The following is an 18,697-nucleotide window of genomic DNA, read 5'->3' on the forward strand; positions in this document are numbered from 1 at the left end:
ACCAGAGGGGAGGCTGGGTGCAGCCTTGTCATGTGGAACAAGTACTTTTTCTCCCCGTTGCCATGGCGACCGAGCTGCCTGGCTGGGCTGCCTCCAAAAGGTGCACAAACCCCAGCCCCAGTAGCCAGCACCGGGGCCACGGATTGAGAGGACAGAAAGAAGGAGGGGAGAGGGGCAGCACCCTGATTTCAGGCCATCATGGCTGATGTTTGCAGCTGGCAAGCTGCCATAAAGAGCTAATTTGCAGGCTGCACTGCTGTTCTGCAGTAATATGGGGCTGACGATTTTGAATACAGCAATGCAGGCTTGATGACTACACATTTAGTAACTGTAATACACATACAAGGTACACTCTTTCTGGCAAGCAGCTCGCTCTATCTTGAACTTGTCCTTTTTGCAATATGAGTCCCTTGCAGTAATAAACAACACAAATTTCAGTTTCACCTCCTGGTCTTTACTCTATTTCTGTCACGGGGATGAGCCAGAAAAAAAAATGCTTACAGCTGCAAGAACTTGCAGTAAATTGAGCTCTTTCCAAATAATGAGCTATTAACCCCTGTCACTGCCACAGAGGCATTGCAGTGGTGTCAGCCACTGGTACGTCAATAAATAACAACGTGAATTAGAAGTGGATATAAATTCATTTCTGTAGATAATTCCTCTTTCATGTACACTAGAACAAATCTGAGAAACAGGATGAAAACACACTTGTGCTGAATTTGGCTCAGCAGCAAGGAGAGGTCCTAAATTTTAGGTTCTTTCCCTTGCGAGCACTATTCACACACTCATTATTTGGGTCAGAAAATAGCTTGTGGGATTGTTTTCCAGAGATATTTTCAGAGCAAGTAAAACTCTTTCACCAGCCAAGGAAGCCCGTGGGGGTATGAAAGCAGACTTACGGATCAAAGGCTGCTAGCAAGAAGTTGAGCAGTAAGCTGATGGACTGCTCCACATTGATCTGGTGGGTTGTTGGCATCCGTTTGTTGAGCTGGTAGAAAATGGTGGAAATCACAGCCTCGAGGCGAGCCACATTCAGTTCGATGCTGGGATCCAGGTTGTTGAGGGCATTTTCCCGCAAGGCTTCTATCACGTTCCAAATGTCCACCAGGTGCACTAAGGGACAGCACACAGACAGTCAGGGGCATGCATTCCTGAATGATCATGCAGGATGTGCTTTAGGAAACATGAAACGAATGCATGCATTTTCCATCACTGAGAATTCAACTTTGTAGAGGGAAGAGCAAATAAAAATCAAATCCATTAATAAACAAACTGTACACTGATATCATTATTTGCAACGAGTACAACTTCAGCTCAGGAAATCACGCCTCACTGTATGAAGTGTTCAAGTCAAAATCTGTATTTCACCAAAACCACTGGAAGGTAAACACACGCTAATAGTTTTTCTGAACTGTGTCTCTATGGATACCCATTCAGAAATTACTCTTAGATATTAATTTGCATAGCATACGGGCTTTTTGGAAGAACCTATGAATACTAAGTGCTTAACACACACTGTCACTCTGAAAAATTCTTTTCAGCAATTTGTACTGAAAGCAAAATATTTCACAGAAACAGAATTGTAATAGAGTGAGAGGCAGACAAACTACATATAAATAAAGAGCACGTAATGAGTGATCCTGAAGTCCTATCTTGGTCTACTAAATATATATTTCAAATGATTTGTTAAATCTTTCCCTTTGATAGATAGAGTTCCTGGTCTAAGCTGAATTTCACAGGGGCTGGTTTTGCCTGCAGGAACAGCTTAAAGTCCTCATATTGTATCTAAACAGAGATCTTGTTTGCATAGCAGTGTTACTGTGACTATGACCAGCTTGCTGAAAACTGGCAATTCCTGAAGTGGTGGACCATGCCAAAAATTAAAAAAAAAATACCAAACCAACCCACAGTCATTCAAAAATTGGATTTAGTTCAAACGTGACCAAAAAAATTATCTTTTTCTTTAATCTTAAGTATTACCTTATTTCCTAAAAATTTAAATATGAAATAAATCATGAGGTTCAGGGTGCAAGTTCTTTCTTTTTATCAGAGAAACTACCACACAGTTCTCATTACTTAGCACAGCGACATGTCTACATATTGAGAGCTACCTGTATCTGGGTGGAGGTGCAGTTTATTGCAGATAGAAAAATGAATTATAATCCTCATCGCTATATTTTTAGTTGCTTGCTTTGCAAGCAGTGTCTCAGACTGCGATGTGCCATGATGGTCTGGTGGCAGAGAAATGTAAGCTGACATGAGTTAAGATAAATGAAACAACACTGACTGTCTGTTTTCTTAGTCTAGACTTTTCCCAGTGATTGGGTGTCTTTACTTCTGCATCAGGGGGAAAAAAAAATAAATCTCTATTACCCTGCTACTGCATATGTAAGCTGCAAGGCCCAGGGAGGAACACAAAGCATACAGGCAAGTGGCAACAGCAGCAGCAACTACTCAAGCATTATACAAGGCACTTTTCCACTTCTTGCTGCTCCTTAGCAAATAATTGGGAAAAAAAGTTAAAGATGTAGTTCCATTGTTACACTAACTGCTTATTTGGCCTTTATACTAAAAGGAAGCTTCTACAGCTGACCTTGTCTGCTTGACCTTGTCAGGAGACCTGCCTTCAGAGAGTCATCCTGAATGAAGGCAGGGAGGTGAACACACAGCCTCTCTGAACTCATTCCTTCTATCTTTCAGGAAGAGCACGTTCCCCAAAACAAAACCAGTGTAAGACTTAAATGAACCTTTTAATGCAGCCGTTCCCATTCAAGCAGTTTTCACTGTAGAGCTGCCACTGAGGTAACCACCGTAAACAGGAGATAAACAATCCCAAAGAAGATAGGCTGCACATAACAACTGCCCCTGGCTGGGAAGCTTCTCTACATGGCTCTGACGATATATTAACCAGAGGACAGAAGACTCCACCAGAAAGCAGGCCACTGTCTGGTCCAGGAGAGAAGTTAATGGATTTCCCACTCTGGGTCACCAGTATAAGGCAATGAAGGACAGAACAATACGCTGGACAATGCAGCAAGAGGCCTATGTGCACTTACCCTGTGATCTTATTACGAGAGGAAGAGCAGGCAGAAAGCATAAGGTTGAGTGTGAAGCTTACACCAGAATCCAGCTGCTGTATGCCATGAGATCGGCATCCAGTAACTGAGACAAAAGAGATGAAGTTTGTGTGCACACTTAAAACCTGGGCTGCAGCTACACTGCCAAGTGGCAGCATGAGCAATGACAAGGCATAATAAGCGGGAGAAAAGGAGAAATACCTATGCAGATGGATAACCTTGACTTGAGGCTACACTAGCAAGAGAGAAAACCCAGAAAAAGCATTAATAGGGTTACCAACTGAACAGCACTGCTGACCAAGGCAGAAATTACTAGAGCAACCCAGTCATAAATACAGAATAAGGATGTAAAATCAGCAATGCTGTGGCCAGTGGGAAAGGGACTAACAGGGAAAGACTGTTCATCTGAGAGTGGATGAACATGGTTAAGTGAAAAAAAAAAATCATGGCATTGGAACAAGGGAATATAAAGGGCAACAAGTCATGTCACTGGAGCTGCTTGTGGTAACCCTCAAGCAACCCTGCACCTGACAGGGTTGCTTGACAAACCTGTGCAGACAAATGAACACAGCAGCAAGCATGGTCCTGGTCATGTACATATCTGATTCCCTTCTGCCCCTGCAGCATTTCTTCTTTTCCCATTGATACTACATTTCTTATAACACAGTCACATCCAGAGTTAATTTTGATGATGGTTTTCAGAAGGGAAACATCCAGAGGCTAGCAGAGGTGAGACTAATAATATCATCACGCTAACACATTTGAGAGAAAAATATTGTTTTTAGCATTACCTCTATCCAGAAAGCCTCACAGGCTGCCCTGATGTTCATTGGTATGCCACAAAGGTAGGGCACACATCTAAGAAAATGATTTAGTGGAAACTGCATAGCAGCAACTGTCCCCCACCCACCAGGAAGTATTAGTCTCACAGAACTGCTGTGCATTTGATACTATAAATTATTTTTTTTTTTTTTCCAGAAACGCCTTGGTTCCACTTGAAGCCAAATAATCAACAATCCTACTGCACCATTTTATTTTTCATTTTACTCATGAATTTTATTTATTTATTTATTTTTACAGAGGCTAGAAAGCAACACTTCCTGTAGGAGGAAATGAAGGATGGATAAAATACAAACTTTTTAACATCTGCCAATTTTGAAAACATCTCTTTAAATGTCTAGCTCAAAATCACAAGCAGTTTATTAAATTGCTGTCAAGAGGACTGTTCCAGCTTCTACTCAAGTTAGTTCTTATGGGCAAAAATTTGGATCTCACCCACCTAAGCTTAATCCCTCCAAAACTGGTAAACCGAAAGGCATCCAAAATCAGCTACTGGAGGCGGATGAGGTGAATGATGCTTTGAAGGTGCTTTTCTATTTCTTTACTGACTACAAAGCACACGACAACAACTGTACCTTAGATGTGACCTCAGGGCTGGCAAGGTTAACTGAGATGAATCCCACACCTTGTTCTTTAAATAGTAAGGAAAGATGTCTGTTTTGTTCTGGCCACTATGTGATGTAGAATAATTAGGTTTTATAGAAAATACAAGCAAAAAATAATTTAATTGATTTAATTTAACTGATGCATAGGAAGCTCTGCACAAATGTGTGTGGGAAGTTCTTCACAGTGCAGTGACGGAGCAGTGGCACAGCTGCACAGAGAGGTGGTGGAGTCTCCTTCTCTGGGGACGTTCCAGACCCACGTGGACGCCTACCTGTGCAACCTGGGCTAGGGAGCTGCTTTGGCAGGGGGTTGGACTCGATGATCTCCAGAGGTCCCTTCCAACCCCTACAACTCTGTGATTCTGTAATCTGTATAACTAGCTATCAGAGCTTATCATAGCCACTGCCTCTGCATCTCCTGACCTAGCACTGACTGCATCTGAGTGGTACTGATCACTCAGATTCCTATTAAAAAAAAATAAATCTAATCTAATGCCCAACTACAATGGGAAAAAGCAGAGGAAAACAATTCTGTAATATCAGAAACTTATGTCAGTTTCAAACTGCAGCTAATATGGTATCTGTAGCATCACACCCTTTTTAATGCAAAAACAGAATGTTAACCCTTCAAACTTCTCACAAGCCTACTCCCCTCCCATTTCATTTTTCATCCTCTCCACCACTCCGCTATGCCCACGTATTTATTTGCCCATTCCTGAGATTTTCTTAATCTCACTGAAGAAGGCATTTCTCCTTTGTAAAACATGTAGTGCAATAAAACCTCGATCTGATTTCTAAGTAGGAAGTTTTCTGTATAACCAGCTTACAAATACTAGAAAACATTTTCTCTCCAAAAATCTGCCCTAATTCCTTCAACTGAATCAAACTCTGCAGGTTTATCTCAGTTTTCTCATGGCTATTCTGGCAGCTCTTGCTGCTTTGCCCACTTATATGCCACAAAAGGGGATTACCCCTCAACATGAGAAAAATGCCATTTCTCAGACAGATCTATGCTACAGAAATCTGGTGATTGTTTTTACAGTGTCACCATACTATCACTACATATTAGGAGCAAAAACTGCACATCTAATATCTGTGTAGTGTTAAGGTGACTCAAAGTTACACAGCCCAGCCAAATGCCAACTGCAAACTGCTGTGGTGGGTTCACTAGATGGGCAGCTGAACTCTCACTGCCTCTCTTCAAAGGAACAGAAGAAAATACAAAGAAAAAGTGCTGAAGGGCTGAGATAAGGACAGGGAGATTGTTCAACTATTACCATTATGAGCAAAACAGAGTCAGCACTTGGAGATTAATGCAATTTGTTGTCTATTGCTAACAGACTTCAGCAATGAGAACTAAAAGCAAACTAAAAGTGCCTTCCCCTCATTTACCCTCTTCTGCTTTCTTATCCTGAGCAGTGCAGGGAACAGGGAATGGGAGCTGCACTCAGTCTCTGCTACTCCTTCTTGGCCTCTCTCTTCCCCTGCCTCAGTGTGGGGTCCTTCTCATGGGATGCTGTCCTTCCCAAATGAATCCTGTTAGGCTTCCCACATGCTGCAGCCCTCTACCCAAAAAGCTTTTTGATGCTTCTGAAGATTTACATTCTGCCATTCCTCCTTCATCTGTGTTCAGATGACCCTTTCCTATTGCTTTTTACTAATTTGCTACAATGAAAAACAGGAATTAGAAGTCACAGTGCAGAATTCCACCATTCTACATCTCTGTCAGGAGGTTGATTTATGAAGAAGGTATACTCGATACATTTGGAGAGAAGTTTGGACAAAATTATTCTGCTTACCTCAAATTTATATGACAGTTTTACCAATTTTATTCTTCCCTTTCCTCCCAAGAGTTCTTTAGCTTCTTCATTAGAAAGAAATCAATGCAATTTTTATTTTAATGGTTACTTTCAGACAGCACTTTTCTGTTTGGTATGTTATAGTACAGGCAAAGTGTGAGAGAAGAGATCAACTATTCTTTTTTTCTCAACTTAAAGCAAAGAAATTAAAATTTATTTATAAGGTGAATAATGAAGTCTTCCTCCCATCATGCAGTTTATTTATAGTTACTATGAGATATAGAAGCTGCGAGATAATCTTGGATATATCATTAATCTCAAAGGAGGCAGATTACTTCAAACATTAATTGCTAAGAAATGCTGTTGCCTGAAGCAAGCACAAAAAAGGAAAGTGTAATGGAAGTTATCTTCTAAGCAGAAGAAACAACAACAACAAAAAAAATAAAAACAAAAAATAAAAAAACAGAATAAAACAGTTTGTGTACTTGAGCTTTCTCAAGATAAAACCGATTTACTTACACAAAAATTTCTTCTACTGTATTTTTTGTACTCCACCTGAACCATGAACTCTACAATGTTATCTTTCCATTTATTATTAAATGAATATGGAAGGGAAGACTGTGTCTAATCAAACAAGGGAAGCAACTAAATTATGGCTTTAATAATCAATTCAAATTTACTTAACGCACTGTAAGCTTAACTACATATAAGGTAAATGTTCCCAATTGATAGTTACCACAGAATTCCACCCTGATAGCATGAAGTTTCCCAGTGAATACAAGAAAAACTTTTAAAGAAGTTAATTTAAACTACTTCAAAATCGAAGGATACATTCCGTTACAATTTTAGTTCAGCAAAGCTCTTACAGATGTGCCTGAGTTGAAACATAACAGCCCTGTAATTTGAAATCGATGGCACTTGAATGTATGTCAGGTATTTAATGTGGATTTCTTAAGAAGTGGAAGACCTATGCTTCCTTGTCTAACAATTTCCCAAATATTATAAAATATATTAGATGATTCTTCACTTTTGGATTACAATCTGTGAACCCATCACCAATGAGGGTGCTGGAACCATCTGTCATCACCACTGTTGTGAAGCCCTGGGAAGTCAGTCACTCTTTCTGCTCCTCTCCTCTTTCCTGCTGCCAGGAGGGTAACGGAGCACTGAGCAAGGTGTGTTTTCCCACTAAAAAACACCTGTTTGTGGCCAAGCTGCCCCCACATAGGGATTTGATTTAGTAGTAGTTGGGTAGGGATAGTGATAGGAGGATGGTTGGACTAGATGATCTTGTAGGTCCTTTCCAACCTTATGAACCTATGAACCTATGAACATCAAGCAGCTGCAGCCTTAACAGTTTGTCCTACCACTATGCAGACCAAAGTGCCAGCTATGATGGCTTGCAGTGTTTTACATTTTCTGGTGCCAAATTACACGAAAAAGAAAATGTAACAGGGTGTTATGTCTGTTTGGCTAAAAATGAGGTACTCTTTGGCTGGGTATGTCTGGTGACAGATGCCACCATACATAGCCTGGCGTGCCCAGGCTATGCTTGCTGCCCAAATATCTGAACCTGCTCCTGGAAATGTCCTTTATGCTTCTCCTCTATGGCTCTCATCTACCTCTGCTGCCAGACAAGAGTTTATCCAGCACAGTGATTTCTAGCACAGCTGGGCACCCACTGGGCAGCTAATCCAAAAGGCATGGTGTGCCCTGGGCTAGTTCTGAATGCTCTGCAAGCTACTAACAGCTCTTGGGCTGATCACCACTACTTTTCAAGAAGTCAAGAGTGGTGGACATCTATGTTGGTTGCACACATATGAGTTTTTTTATAAAAAAAACCCCAACAAACAGAACACAAATACACATAACACAAATTATAATTGCATCTTCCTACTACTTTGCGTGATATCTAGGTTTTGTAGATGTGACTGCCAAGTAAATACTTCGAGCTCAAAGAAGTAATTAACAAAACATTCAGAATACTTACTGCCACACTTTTCTGAACCCTGAATGCTTTAATTTTTTAGAAAAATGTGTGTACTATCCCCATAGAATAGCACACTGAGGTACTGATAATCTAGAGGAACCAGAGACAACATTTCTGCCTTTCTTTGTGGAAAGCAAATTCTAATAAAAGACCGTCCATTTCAAATTCAAATTGGCAAGAGATGTGAAGGGGAACAAGAAAAGCTTCCATAAGTACAGTGGCAGCAAGACAGGTTTAGGAAAATGCCGCTCCACTGCCGAATGGATTGTGGGACCCAGTGACAAGAAGCATAGGGAAGGCTGAGGTACTTGAAGCCTTCCTACCTATTCTGACAAGTTTAGTCTTCAGGAAGATGCAGGTACCTGCGACAAGCATGACAGTCATGAAAAGGAAGACAGTTTTGGTTGAGGTGTTCTGGGTCTGATTAGAGGACAATTAAACAGACTGGACATACACAAGTCCATCGTATCATAGATGGGATGCACCCACAAGTGCTGAGGGAGCCAGGTGATGTCACAGCAAGGCCGCTCAATTATCTGATAGCTTGTGGCAACAGGGCAAGGTTCTCGAGAGCTGCAAGAAAGTTGGTGTTACTCTCCTTCAGAACAAGCGAAAGGATGCAGCAAACTAAATCTTCACCTCAGTCCACAGGAAGGGGATAGAGCAAATCCTCCTGAGTCATTTTCAAGCACACTAAGGACAAGAAAATGACTGGGAGCAGTCAGCATGGAGTTATGAAGGGGAAATCACCCTCAATCAACCTGTTTGCTTTGCACAATGAAATGACTATTTCACTAGACGAGGTAGAGCAACGGATGTTCTTTATTAAGACTTAAGCAAGGCTATTGACACAATTTCCTATAATCTCCTAACTGAAAAAAAAAGTAACTACAGACTAGACAAGTGGAAAGTGAGTTAGACTGAAAACTGTCTGAACTGCCAGGCTGAAAATCTTGTTATCAGTGGCACCAAGTCCAACTGGAGGTCCAGCTGGAGGACAGTCACTAATGGCATACCCTGAGGCATAATACTGGGGCCAAGGCTGTTGAACACCTTAATTAATGACCTGGATGATAGGACAGAATGCATGCTCAGGCAATATTCCTGAACTGTTGCCAAAGCTGGCTGCTGAATATCTGGAAATCTGTAGGGCACAATGCTTAGAGCTGAGGTACTGAATTTCAGGGGAAAAGTTTTAAAAGTTCTCCCGTCCAAATCCCAGGTTTGCATTCTTGTACCCTCACCTACTGTTCTGCTCAGAGTGAAAAGTGAGTTATTTTAAAGTCTTTTGAGATTCTGATCACTCAGCATATTAAACAAACGTAGCCTGTCGGATGTGTCTGTCAACTTGGCCAAGCACTATGAGTGAGGAAGAACTGCTAGGATAACAATATGCTGAAATGTGGTCTTTTTATCTTTAATATGGCAATGGACAAAGCTACTGATGTGTAAGATTATGTGGAGACCTCCAGTAAAATTATTATTGTCTGCATTAATTACATTTACAATAAAAAGCTTATTCTCCCTCTGCTGTCTCTTCCTGCCTATTTTGTCTCACCTGTACTGACTGAAGGGCTCTGTGTGGGTGCCTGAGGAGGCCACCCAGCAAGCTCCCCAGCAAGCACATTGTGCTGGGCTGGGGAAATGGCTGTCACTGCTTTTCAATCAGCTGCTGAAATCAGCTGGGAAAGGGGTTCTTTTTTTTTTTTTTTAAACACACCTGGAAATCATTCATTCAAAATGCTGAATAGTATGGCATACATAAATTAGAAAATGAAAAAGCCCTAACTCTAAGTTCCTTAACATTTTTATGACAAACAGGAGAGAACGCTCAGTTAAAACACTGCTCTATTACTAGAAGTCATGTAGCCTGAATCGACAGATTATATATCATTTACATGTTTTAAATTCTCGAGCACATCCGTAAGTCAAAGACCACATAGCAGACCTGTTGATACCTGTATTCCATATCCAGAAACTTTGTAAATTCTGCCCGAAACAGACAGTGGTATCCCTACATTACACATCTCCCTTATGATATCCCACCCTAACGCTATTCCAATAAGAAATGCCTCGTTTGAGGCACTGTGCAATCAAGCCTCAAAGTAACTAAATATTTCCTTCAAATGGGGATATGAGGTAACAAAACTTGGTCAGTTTGTAACAGATGATACACGACCGTTTCCTCATTTCTCTTCAAATAACACCAATTTGCATTATATCTGAGTTTGTATTTCATTAGTAAAACTACAGCTCAAAATTTTAATTAGATATATTTTTCTGTCGCAGTATATTACAGAATTATATTAGGAAATTGTTTCTGCACTCCCCAAAGGAGGCAAAACAAGCTCCATGCACGGGGTGATACTGCATCTGCAGCTGACTTTCAAAATACCATTTCTGTTATACCTAGCTGGTGACAGAAAATGAATTATGGAAACTTCCCAAAAGGCATTTCCAGGAAAAGGAAGAAGGCATGGTCCAGCATTTCTATTTATGAGATTAAACTAGAAGTTCAGAAAAGACTGACTGTCTGAGAATAAAGCTATAATTTTACAGCCTGGCACAACTCAGCTTCTGTGCAATAATCCAAGGCAACAAGGCTTTCAGAAAATAGGCAGAACACAGTGCACAAGCCTTCTGTTCATCACAGCCTTGACCACAGGATGGCACTACTGGGTGCATTTTAGTGAATGCAGCACACATCGGCCATTAAATTTTAACTCTGTATTGGCACAATGTCAACCAAACTTCACAAATCAAAGGTTGTATATTCCCACTGCTGTCTCCAGAAAGCTGTCTTGTCCATGAATTTAGCTGAATATGTGCTTGGAGATCTGACAATGTGAACAATCCTATAAAGGCTATCACATTTGATAGGCAAATAAAACCAAACCTCAGAGGTGGAAAGGGCAGAATAATCTTCATGTTGTGTGTCCTTTTTATGGTGATAAAATCTCCTCTGGAAATACGTTTCTTCAAGTGCCAATTCCAACTAATACCACATCTTTCTCTCCTAAAAACTCGACTTTTTTCTTCCTTTTCTTTGCTCCCAGCTGCCCCCTACCCCTCAGAGCCCCTCTGTACCACAAGAGATGAACTCCTGGCTCTAGCCGTGTTACCTGCAAAAAGCAAGTGTAAAGAGAATGCAAGTGCTGAAAAACGGAGTTACTTACACTTCCCACTAACCTTGAAGTAACATGCGTTACCAGCTCTAATGATCCAAAGTGTTAGCCCTGATCTCACAGTAACTGCTGCTGTCCTTAAAATCCCTGACACTGGAAGCTTGTGATGGCAAGAGGACGCACGGTTTAACAGGTCTTTCTTTATAACACTTTCTTCCCTCATGGCCATAGAAAAAAGATGAGTTTGTTGTCAACCTTAAATGTTCACAAAGGTCAGTGAAAAAGAATGAGCACTTATTATACATTAAAGACTGCTTGAAAACAAAGCTCTTCCTCAGCCCATCTTCTATATTTCAGAGTTTGACTCATGGGTATTTTTTGTTCTTAATTTTTTATAAATCACTTAGGATTGGCAAAATTGTAAACAACAACACAAGGTACTTATGAACGAGGAACTGCACATCTCCCTGAATATGAAAGTAGTACCTTTACATATAGGCATATTGGTAAGCTGATCCTTTTTATATTAATTTAAATAATTTCTTATGTAACATGACTGAATTTGGCCCAGAAATCAATTAAAAATAGCTAAACGAAGATTTAAATTGAACTTAATGCTTGAATAAACTTGCTGATAACGGATTTGTATTTTTCACCCCCCAGAACAGAAGTAATACACGGAAAAGAAATGACATATGTTTCTCTCTTCTGTTCTCAAAAGTTTGGCCCAATTCACAGAGTTGTGGGAGCCCTTAATTTATTTGGACAAAATTCCAGTATCAACCTCAGTTGCTGAAAGCAGAAGCCTTGATATGAAGTTGGATGTTCTCACAGCACACTGGACTTAGGTGAAAAAAACATCTTTGGGTGATATCAGAGGGACAGTTCAAACTCTAATCTGATCTAATCCTTTCCTGAGATGGGTAATGAAGGTATACTGCCACAGGTTCAAACTCTCACATTTGAACACCTATTACATTTGAAACCAAGAGGACTTATTTGCCTAAAAAGTCTTTTGCGACCTGAGTTATAATCAGCTCTGAGATGGATCCTGGTATCCTTTTATTTATATTGAACCCATTTGAAGAGACAAAGTCTAATTCCCTTAAACTATACAGAACATTTGACTAAATCCTGTCTTTGTGTTCACATAATCTTTGGAGGTTTGCTGTCCTGACGTTATTCATATTGCAACCAATGCCTTCTCCAAGAGCCAGTGTCCCTGTCTCTAGCTGAATCATCCAGCAACCAGAACTCCAGAACCAGCAGGCAATCACAGTGGTTCATATTTCAGTGATTTGTGGTATCATGCACTAAACCACCACATTTCTTAAGGAGAGAGGCCCAAGGATTAGGCCAGGAAAAGAGAAAAGCTCCAGTTGATATAAACACTCCTCAACAATCAGCAACAATGAGAAAGGAAACAAAAATGCAGAATGTAAAATGACAGATAAATAGGGTTTAGATGAAGTACCACACATCTATATCTCTTCTCCTCTGTGTGACAGAAACTCTAATGATATTGTCAGAGCCCCTAGATGGAGTAAGAGTCTCGATGTACATGGCCATTTAGCTGTCATCCTTTACACACACAATCCTTAAAGATATCCTACAAATCCAAGACAAAGAGTTTCAAGGTAAAATGGGCATGAATGAAACTTGGAAAACTAAACCTGGGGAAGATCAGGACCTTTACAAGAGATGTACTATGAAACTAGCATTTACTTCATTTATTGGAAACTGAGTTCAACCTCTTCACACAACATATACTAAGAGGCTGATTCACTCTTTTCCTTGTGCCACAGTAATGTCACTGAATTCAACAGACTTTTAATTCACTTTCTGTCAGGAAGAGACATGTCTGCAAGAACCAAAGGCTAAGTATCCCCAGAATGTCTACTGGAATTAGCCATACTTCACCCAGTGACAGGTCTGAGACCGCTGGCAGCTCCACTGCTACAAGTCTGTTGCAGCCAACAACAATATCACAGGTATAGCTCCACTTGAATTTGGCCTGGCAATGGCTTAATTCAGCACAAGCAAAACTGTCTCTGCAAAGCTATTGTACATCACAAACAAGTCAATGATGGGAAGCTGAATGTTCATTGTGTAGCATCCTGTAATCGTAGCGAGAGCAGCACACATTGAGGATATTACATTGAGCAGTATCTTCACACTTACAAAAGTGGGAATTTATTTTTATGGCCAGCATCTTCTGTTCTCACCATTTGTCCTGGCACACTGTATAGGTGCTGTATGAAATCTTCCACTAAAACTTACAGAAAATGATAATAGGTTCAGCTGGCATGTAAAAATAGGCAACAGTTAAACTCGGGCTTTACTTTGAATATTCTGGGCATTATGAGGTTGACCTATATCACTAGAGGTACACAAACTGTCTTTTGGTGAAACTCTGGAAACAAATGAACACGCTTATAGAAGGAAAAAAATACTTTTGGGAATTTCAGAAGCAGTGAACTACAGTAAAAAATAATATCAAGCCCTACATTCTGATTTTCCTTCTTTAGACTATTTGCTCTCTTTACCTTCAAAAAACCCATAGTTACTGAGAACTTTTGCCACACACAGCCAGCATGCCTGATGGCTCCACAGCAGTTTTATTTGTAAACATTATTGGAGGCAGAGGCTGAAAGGGAATGAAGCAGGGAATGGGGAAGGGCAGGAGAAAGACCAGACTGTCTAGGGAAGACTGCAAGAAGACAAGTGGTTAGGCAGGAATATGGTTTGGATTGTTTCACTACAGTGGAGGAAAGCTGCATAGTGCTTGGCTGTTATTCAGAGCTATGTGACAGCATCAAAACTAAAACACATCAACAAACAAACCAAGCAATCAACCACCAGCCCTCAACCAAAATCCCAACTCAGCACATGCTCTAGAAAAGGACACTCTGAATGCAATGCCATAGTATATGGATAGGCAAAATGTTGCAGCTTATCTTCCAGTTTTCTGCATGGGTTTCAAAACTGTTCTCTGCTCTAAGGTATGGAGTTCATGTATGACTCCTCAGGAACTTCTGCTCTGAATTCAGGTTTTGAAATGATGGGCTGCAGCTCCCTAGGAACAAAGTACTGCAATCACCCAACTTACTGATATCTGCTCCAAGGAAAACTTCTATTTTTTTTAATTTTTTTCCCCTTTCTTGGAGAAATATGATGTCAAATGGTAAAAACTGAGAGAATAACCTACATGTGACAGACATGAAGTCACACTGCTTAATGCACTCCTGCACCTTATGGGGGAGCTCACACGACTCTGGGAGAAACCAGCACAATACCCACATGGGTAGGACAGGCTCAAGTGTAAGAAGTGTAAGTGTAAAAATACAGCTACAGTTTGAAGGAAAAACACAAGCAGGCAAAAGAAGTAAAAGTGCTCATGAGCAGCAGAAGCAGCTCCAAGACAATGTGCTCATTCTATTCTCACCGAGATACCCATTTGTTTTCACAAGTTTGCATGTCTGTGTATTTTGCAATTTTTAGAATATCTAGAACAGTACTAAGTTGATTACTGTTTATTTTCTTCTGTTGTAAGTATTCCTTAGGAGGACCAATGTGCTTCTGGGTACACTTGATGCACTTTCTGGTTTTGGACAACTAAACCAAAGCATGCCGGGTCAAAAGCGACTAATGCCTGACACCAGAAACAGATGTTCAGGGACATCAGCTGGTGAACTGAACAGACTGTCCAGTCTGAAACCTGTATCAGAAAAACCATCAGAGATTGTGCAGTGAGTGACAGCTTCAGCAGAGTTCAGGAAGTCAGTCAGAAAAGATTTTCAGCTGCGATCCATTTCCAAGGCTGTCTGCATAGAACTGGGGCTGAGTCACTGGTGTCGTGGAGGGCAGCCTGCAGGTGTACTGGGGACATGGCCTATCTATGTGCCTGCCAGCTTCTGACTCAGATGGATGCCAATCCAGACATCTTCCTCTGCAAGGGAAGGAGTAATATTAGCTGACAATTTTCTGCCATGCAGCTCTTAATGGGAACTACTTGGAATCATGGGTGTGGCTGAAAAATCAATCTGTAAGCACGCCAAGACCTGGGAGTTTAAGATATACGGCCTTGTTTGGATCACTCTTTTTGACAATGAAATGAATTCCAGTGGTCCACTGACAGTTCTTATGTTAATCCCGTATGAGATGGAATTGTGATGGCAGCCTTTAAAAGCAAATAATCAGAGATCTGAGACACTGCAATCCCTCACGTAATAACAGTCCACTTTGTGCCAACCATGAAGGAAGGCTGAACTGCAATCAGTCCTATGAATGCATCAAATATACAGTTTATATGTCAGGTATTAGGATCTGTCAAGCATATTAACAAAATTTTACACTTAAAAGGAGAAGAAAATCTGAAACCATTTTCAAGATATTGTGCTGCGAGTGAACACTTATAGCCTAAAATCCTTATGAAGGATTTGTCTGCAGGGAATATGCTAAATCAAGCCCTTTTGAACTTTTGATTAAATAATTGATGCATAATGCAGGATGTATAATATATGCATCTTTTTCCCATAGTTGCCTGGAAACCCATATGGAATGGTACTAGCAGTTCCAAGAGCGTTTACTCTCCAAGTTGCTAGTAAAGACAAAAGAGCAAGGAAGTTTTCAAAATCATTAGCTCATCTTCCATTCCATTATTCAAATACTGCAGGATACCAGAATTAGTAGCTTACACGATGCTCTTATAATGCAATAATGTAATATAGAGTGCTGTTTGTTCTTCATTTTTTTTTAAAGCTCTATCTTTTGGAATTGCATGAATGCCTGTAAGTCTCAGTTTCCTTAAAAAAGAAAACAAAGAAAACTCAAGCCTCTAAATGAACTTAATAATACTAATAAGCAGATTGTAGAACATCCAAGAGGGTCAACAACAGCAAAAATAAGTTATAGGATTTATAAGCAAATCTCCTAGAAAACAGCTACTGGGGGTTTAGAAGAATATGAGGGTGCCATGATAAAAATTTGAAGAGGCAGATTGTTTTCCCCAGAAATAATGTTTCAAATTGCAGCCAAGCAGACCTTTTACACTTCTCAAGTAGGCAACATTACTTGTCATTCAGCTTGATTGCTCTGTGACCCAGCCAGAAACCATCTTGTGCTTTATCGCTTCCAGCATGGAATGAAAAACATGATAAAAACCTACAATGGGAACAGAACACTAACCACAGAACCCTACAGTGATGGGGGATTAAGTTATTTAACCTAACCAACTCTACAATTATGATAATTTGGAGGCTCCACTTATAATGGTCATCCAAAGAAAAAAAAAACGAATGAGGAGCAAGAACAAAACTGCACAGGCCATACAGTCCTCGAGAACTATAAGGCAGGATATTGCCACAACGAGAATCCTAATGGGATTCTTGCACTCTATCAAGCATTTCTTGCAAACTCAGTTTCACATTAGAGAAAATAAAGTCAAAGAAAGAACAGCTTTCTATTATGGTGGCGAGATTCTATGATTCTATGTATCATTGAAGTAAAGAGAAGTGATTTTCCGAATTGATTAAAATATAAAGGTGAAAGATTTGATGATGTTTATCAACAGGTCAGACCTGAACACTTCTGAGAAAACACCCTCTTGTTTTGTTCCCCCAAAGAGAACATTTTTGATATGTGAGACCAGAGCATATTTTCTCATGCAGAACAGAAATTTGAAGCTGTATCTACTAATGTCCTCCTAGACCACTGGGGTAGAACAAAGGTCACAGCATCATTTCCACTGTGGAATCAAGACTTGAATATCCTCATACCCTTTTTTTTTACCACAAGTACCAGATACTGTAACTCTTCATTTTGTGGTGAATGGCAAGTCAAATGGGGAAGGCTTAAACAAATACTTCTAAGTGTTAGACCAGTACAGGAAAATAAACAAAGAAACAACAACAGCACATCCCAGTAATTTTTCTTTGGTTTAATAAAACCCTTTTCTTAAAAGTGACTGCCATCCTACAAGGGCTAGTAGCTCATGAAGGCCAGCTACATCATTTTGTATCTGAACTGCCAGATTCTAAGGCAAGCCAGTTTCAGCAGCATTACAGAAGGTATAAGAGCACAGAAGGTAAAAAGCTTTAAGAAAAGTACCTAAAAATAGTGTGTTTACAATAACTGTCATTCATTTTCAGTGGGAAATTATTATATTTCAAGAGGGTGAGAAATGATTCTAACTTAAAACAAATGTAAAAAGGCAGATCAGATCAGAGAAGCACCCGGGAGCATGCACTGGAATTAAGCTGACGTGCCTCCATGCCCGGCTGTGACTGCTTAAGCCCAGAGGAGGTAGGAGGAAGAGCAGGGTGGAGGTGACTGCCCTGGACATTCACAAGGTCTCCATCACAGCCATGGCAGCTGCACTCCCCGTGTGGAAACAGCTGTATTATGACTCGGATAAGACAAACCAAACCAAAATCACTCACGCAGAAGAATATTGAAGGCAGAAACAAAGACGCCAAAACCCTAAGGTGCTGGGATTAAACTGCGAGAGAAAAAAAAGCTTCCTTTTTGTCTGAATTAATTAAGCGCCTTATTACAATCATTGGCATGGCTTCAGGTTCAAGCTTTCAACTGCCAATGATTTATTCTGATCTAGGGAAATCAACAAAACTTGCTTTTTGCAGCCAGAGCCATAGAATAACCTCACAACACATTCAGACAAGTTCACTGAGGACAGCAGCAGTTTTCCAGCTGTACAGTTCTGTACAAGTGAGTGATGTGTAATTGTATAATGGTTTTGATTACGATATGTTGCTATGTTCTACTCCTGCTGCCACCATAGCCCAGAGGGAATTTGCATGTTAACATGACATTTCATTTCAGATTGTTTCTCTGTATAAACAATTGGGTTTTAATAAACCAAGAGAACAAGGATGACTGGGGATTATGGTGAATCATAATTTTTGGTGTTTCCTGAATACTGGTGAATGTTAAAAGATAAATGCAACTGGACACTCATGTCTTCTTTTAGGAAGGCATTATTACTCTTGTGCGTCTGAATGCTATGGATAAACAGCTCTAAGTAAGCACTGCCAAGAGGGCACCTTCCTTATGTGGTGAGAATGTACACTGGATGTTTCAAAACCTGCTTCAACACACAGAAACTCAAGTGAAGTACAGTATCCTAATGCTCCACTTTGAGAAACATCAGTTTGTGGGGTTTTCGAGTTCTGTGACGCTACAGATCTCACAGTGCTCACCTGTAGCTTTCCCATCTCCTCCCTTGACAGAGGGCCTCCTTCGA

At 40.4% G+C, this 18,697-nt stretch overlaps 1 protein-coding gene across 9 annotated transcripts in view; it reads right to left on the reverse strand.

Annotated features, from left to right (window-relative positions):
• DTNA (dystrobrevin alpha) overlaps positions 1 to 18,697 on the reverse strand; it is a 167,288-nt gene that overhangs the window by 62,629 nt on the left and 85,962 nt on the right. For all 9 annotated transcript variants that reach the window (XM_065751940.1, XM_065751950.1, XM_065751949.1 and 6 more), the window contains one exon: positions 900 to 1,113. In XM_065751940.1, coding sequence (XP_065608012.1) covers positions 900 to 1,113 — 214 coding nt within the window. The remainder of the gene's footprint in view (positions 1 to 899; positions 1,114 to 18,697) is intronic.

This window comes from Cyrtonyx montezumae, unplaced genomic scaffold (assembly GCF_038088225.1).
Source record: "Cyrtonyx montezumae isolate F1298 unplaced genomic scaffold, pur_monq_1.0 scaffold_8, whole genome shotgun sequence".
Taxonomy (NCBI): Eukaryota; Metazoa; Chordata; class Aves; order Galliformes; family Odontophoridae; genus Cyrtonyx; species Cyrtonyx montezumae.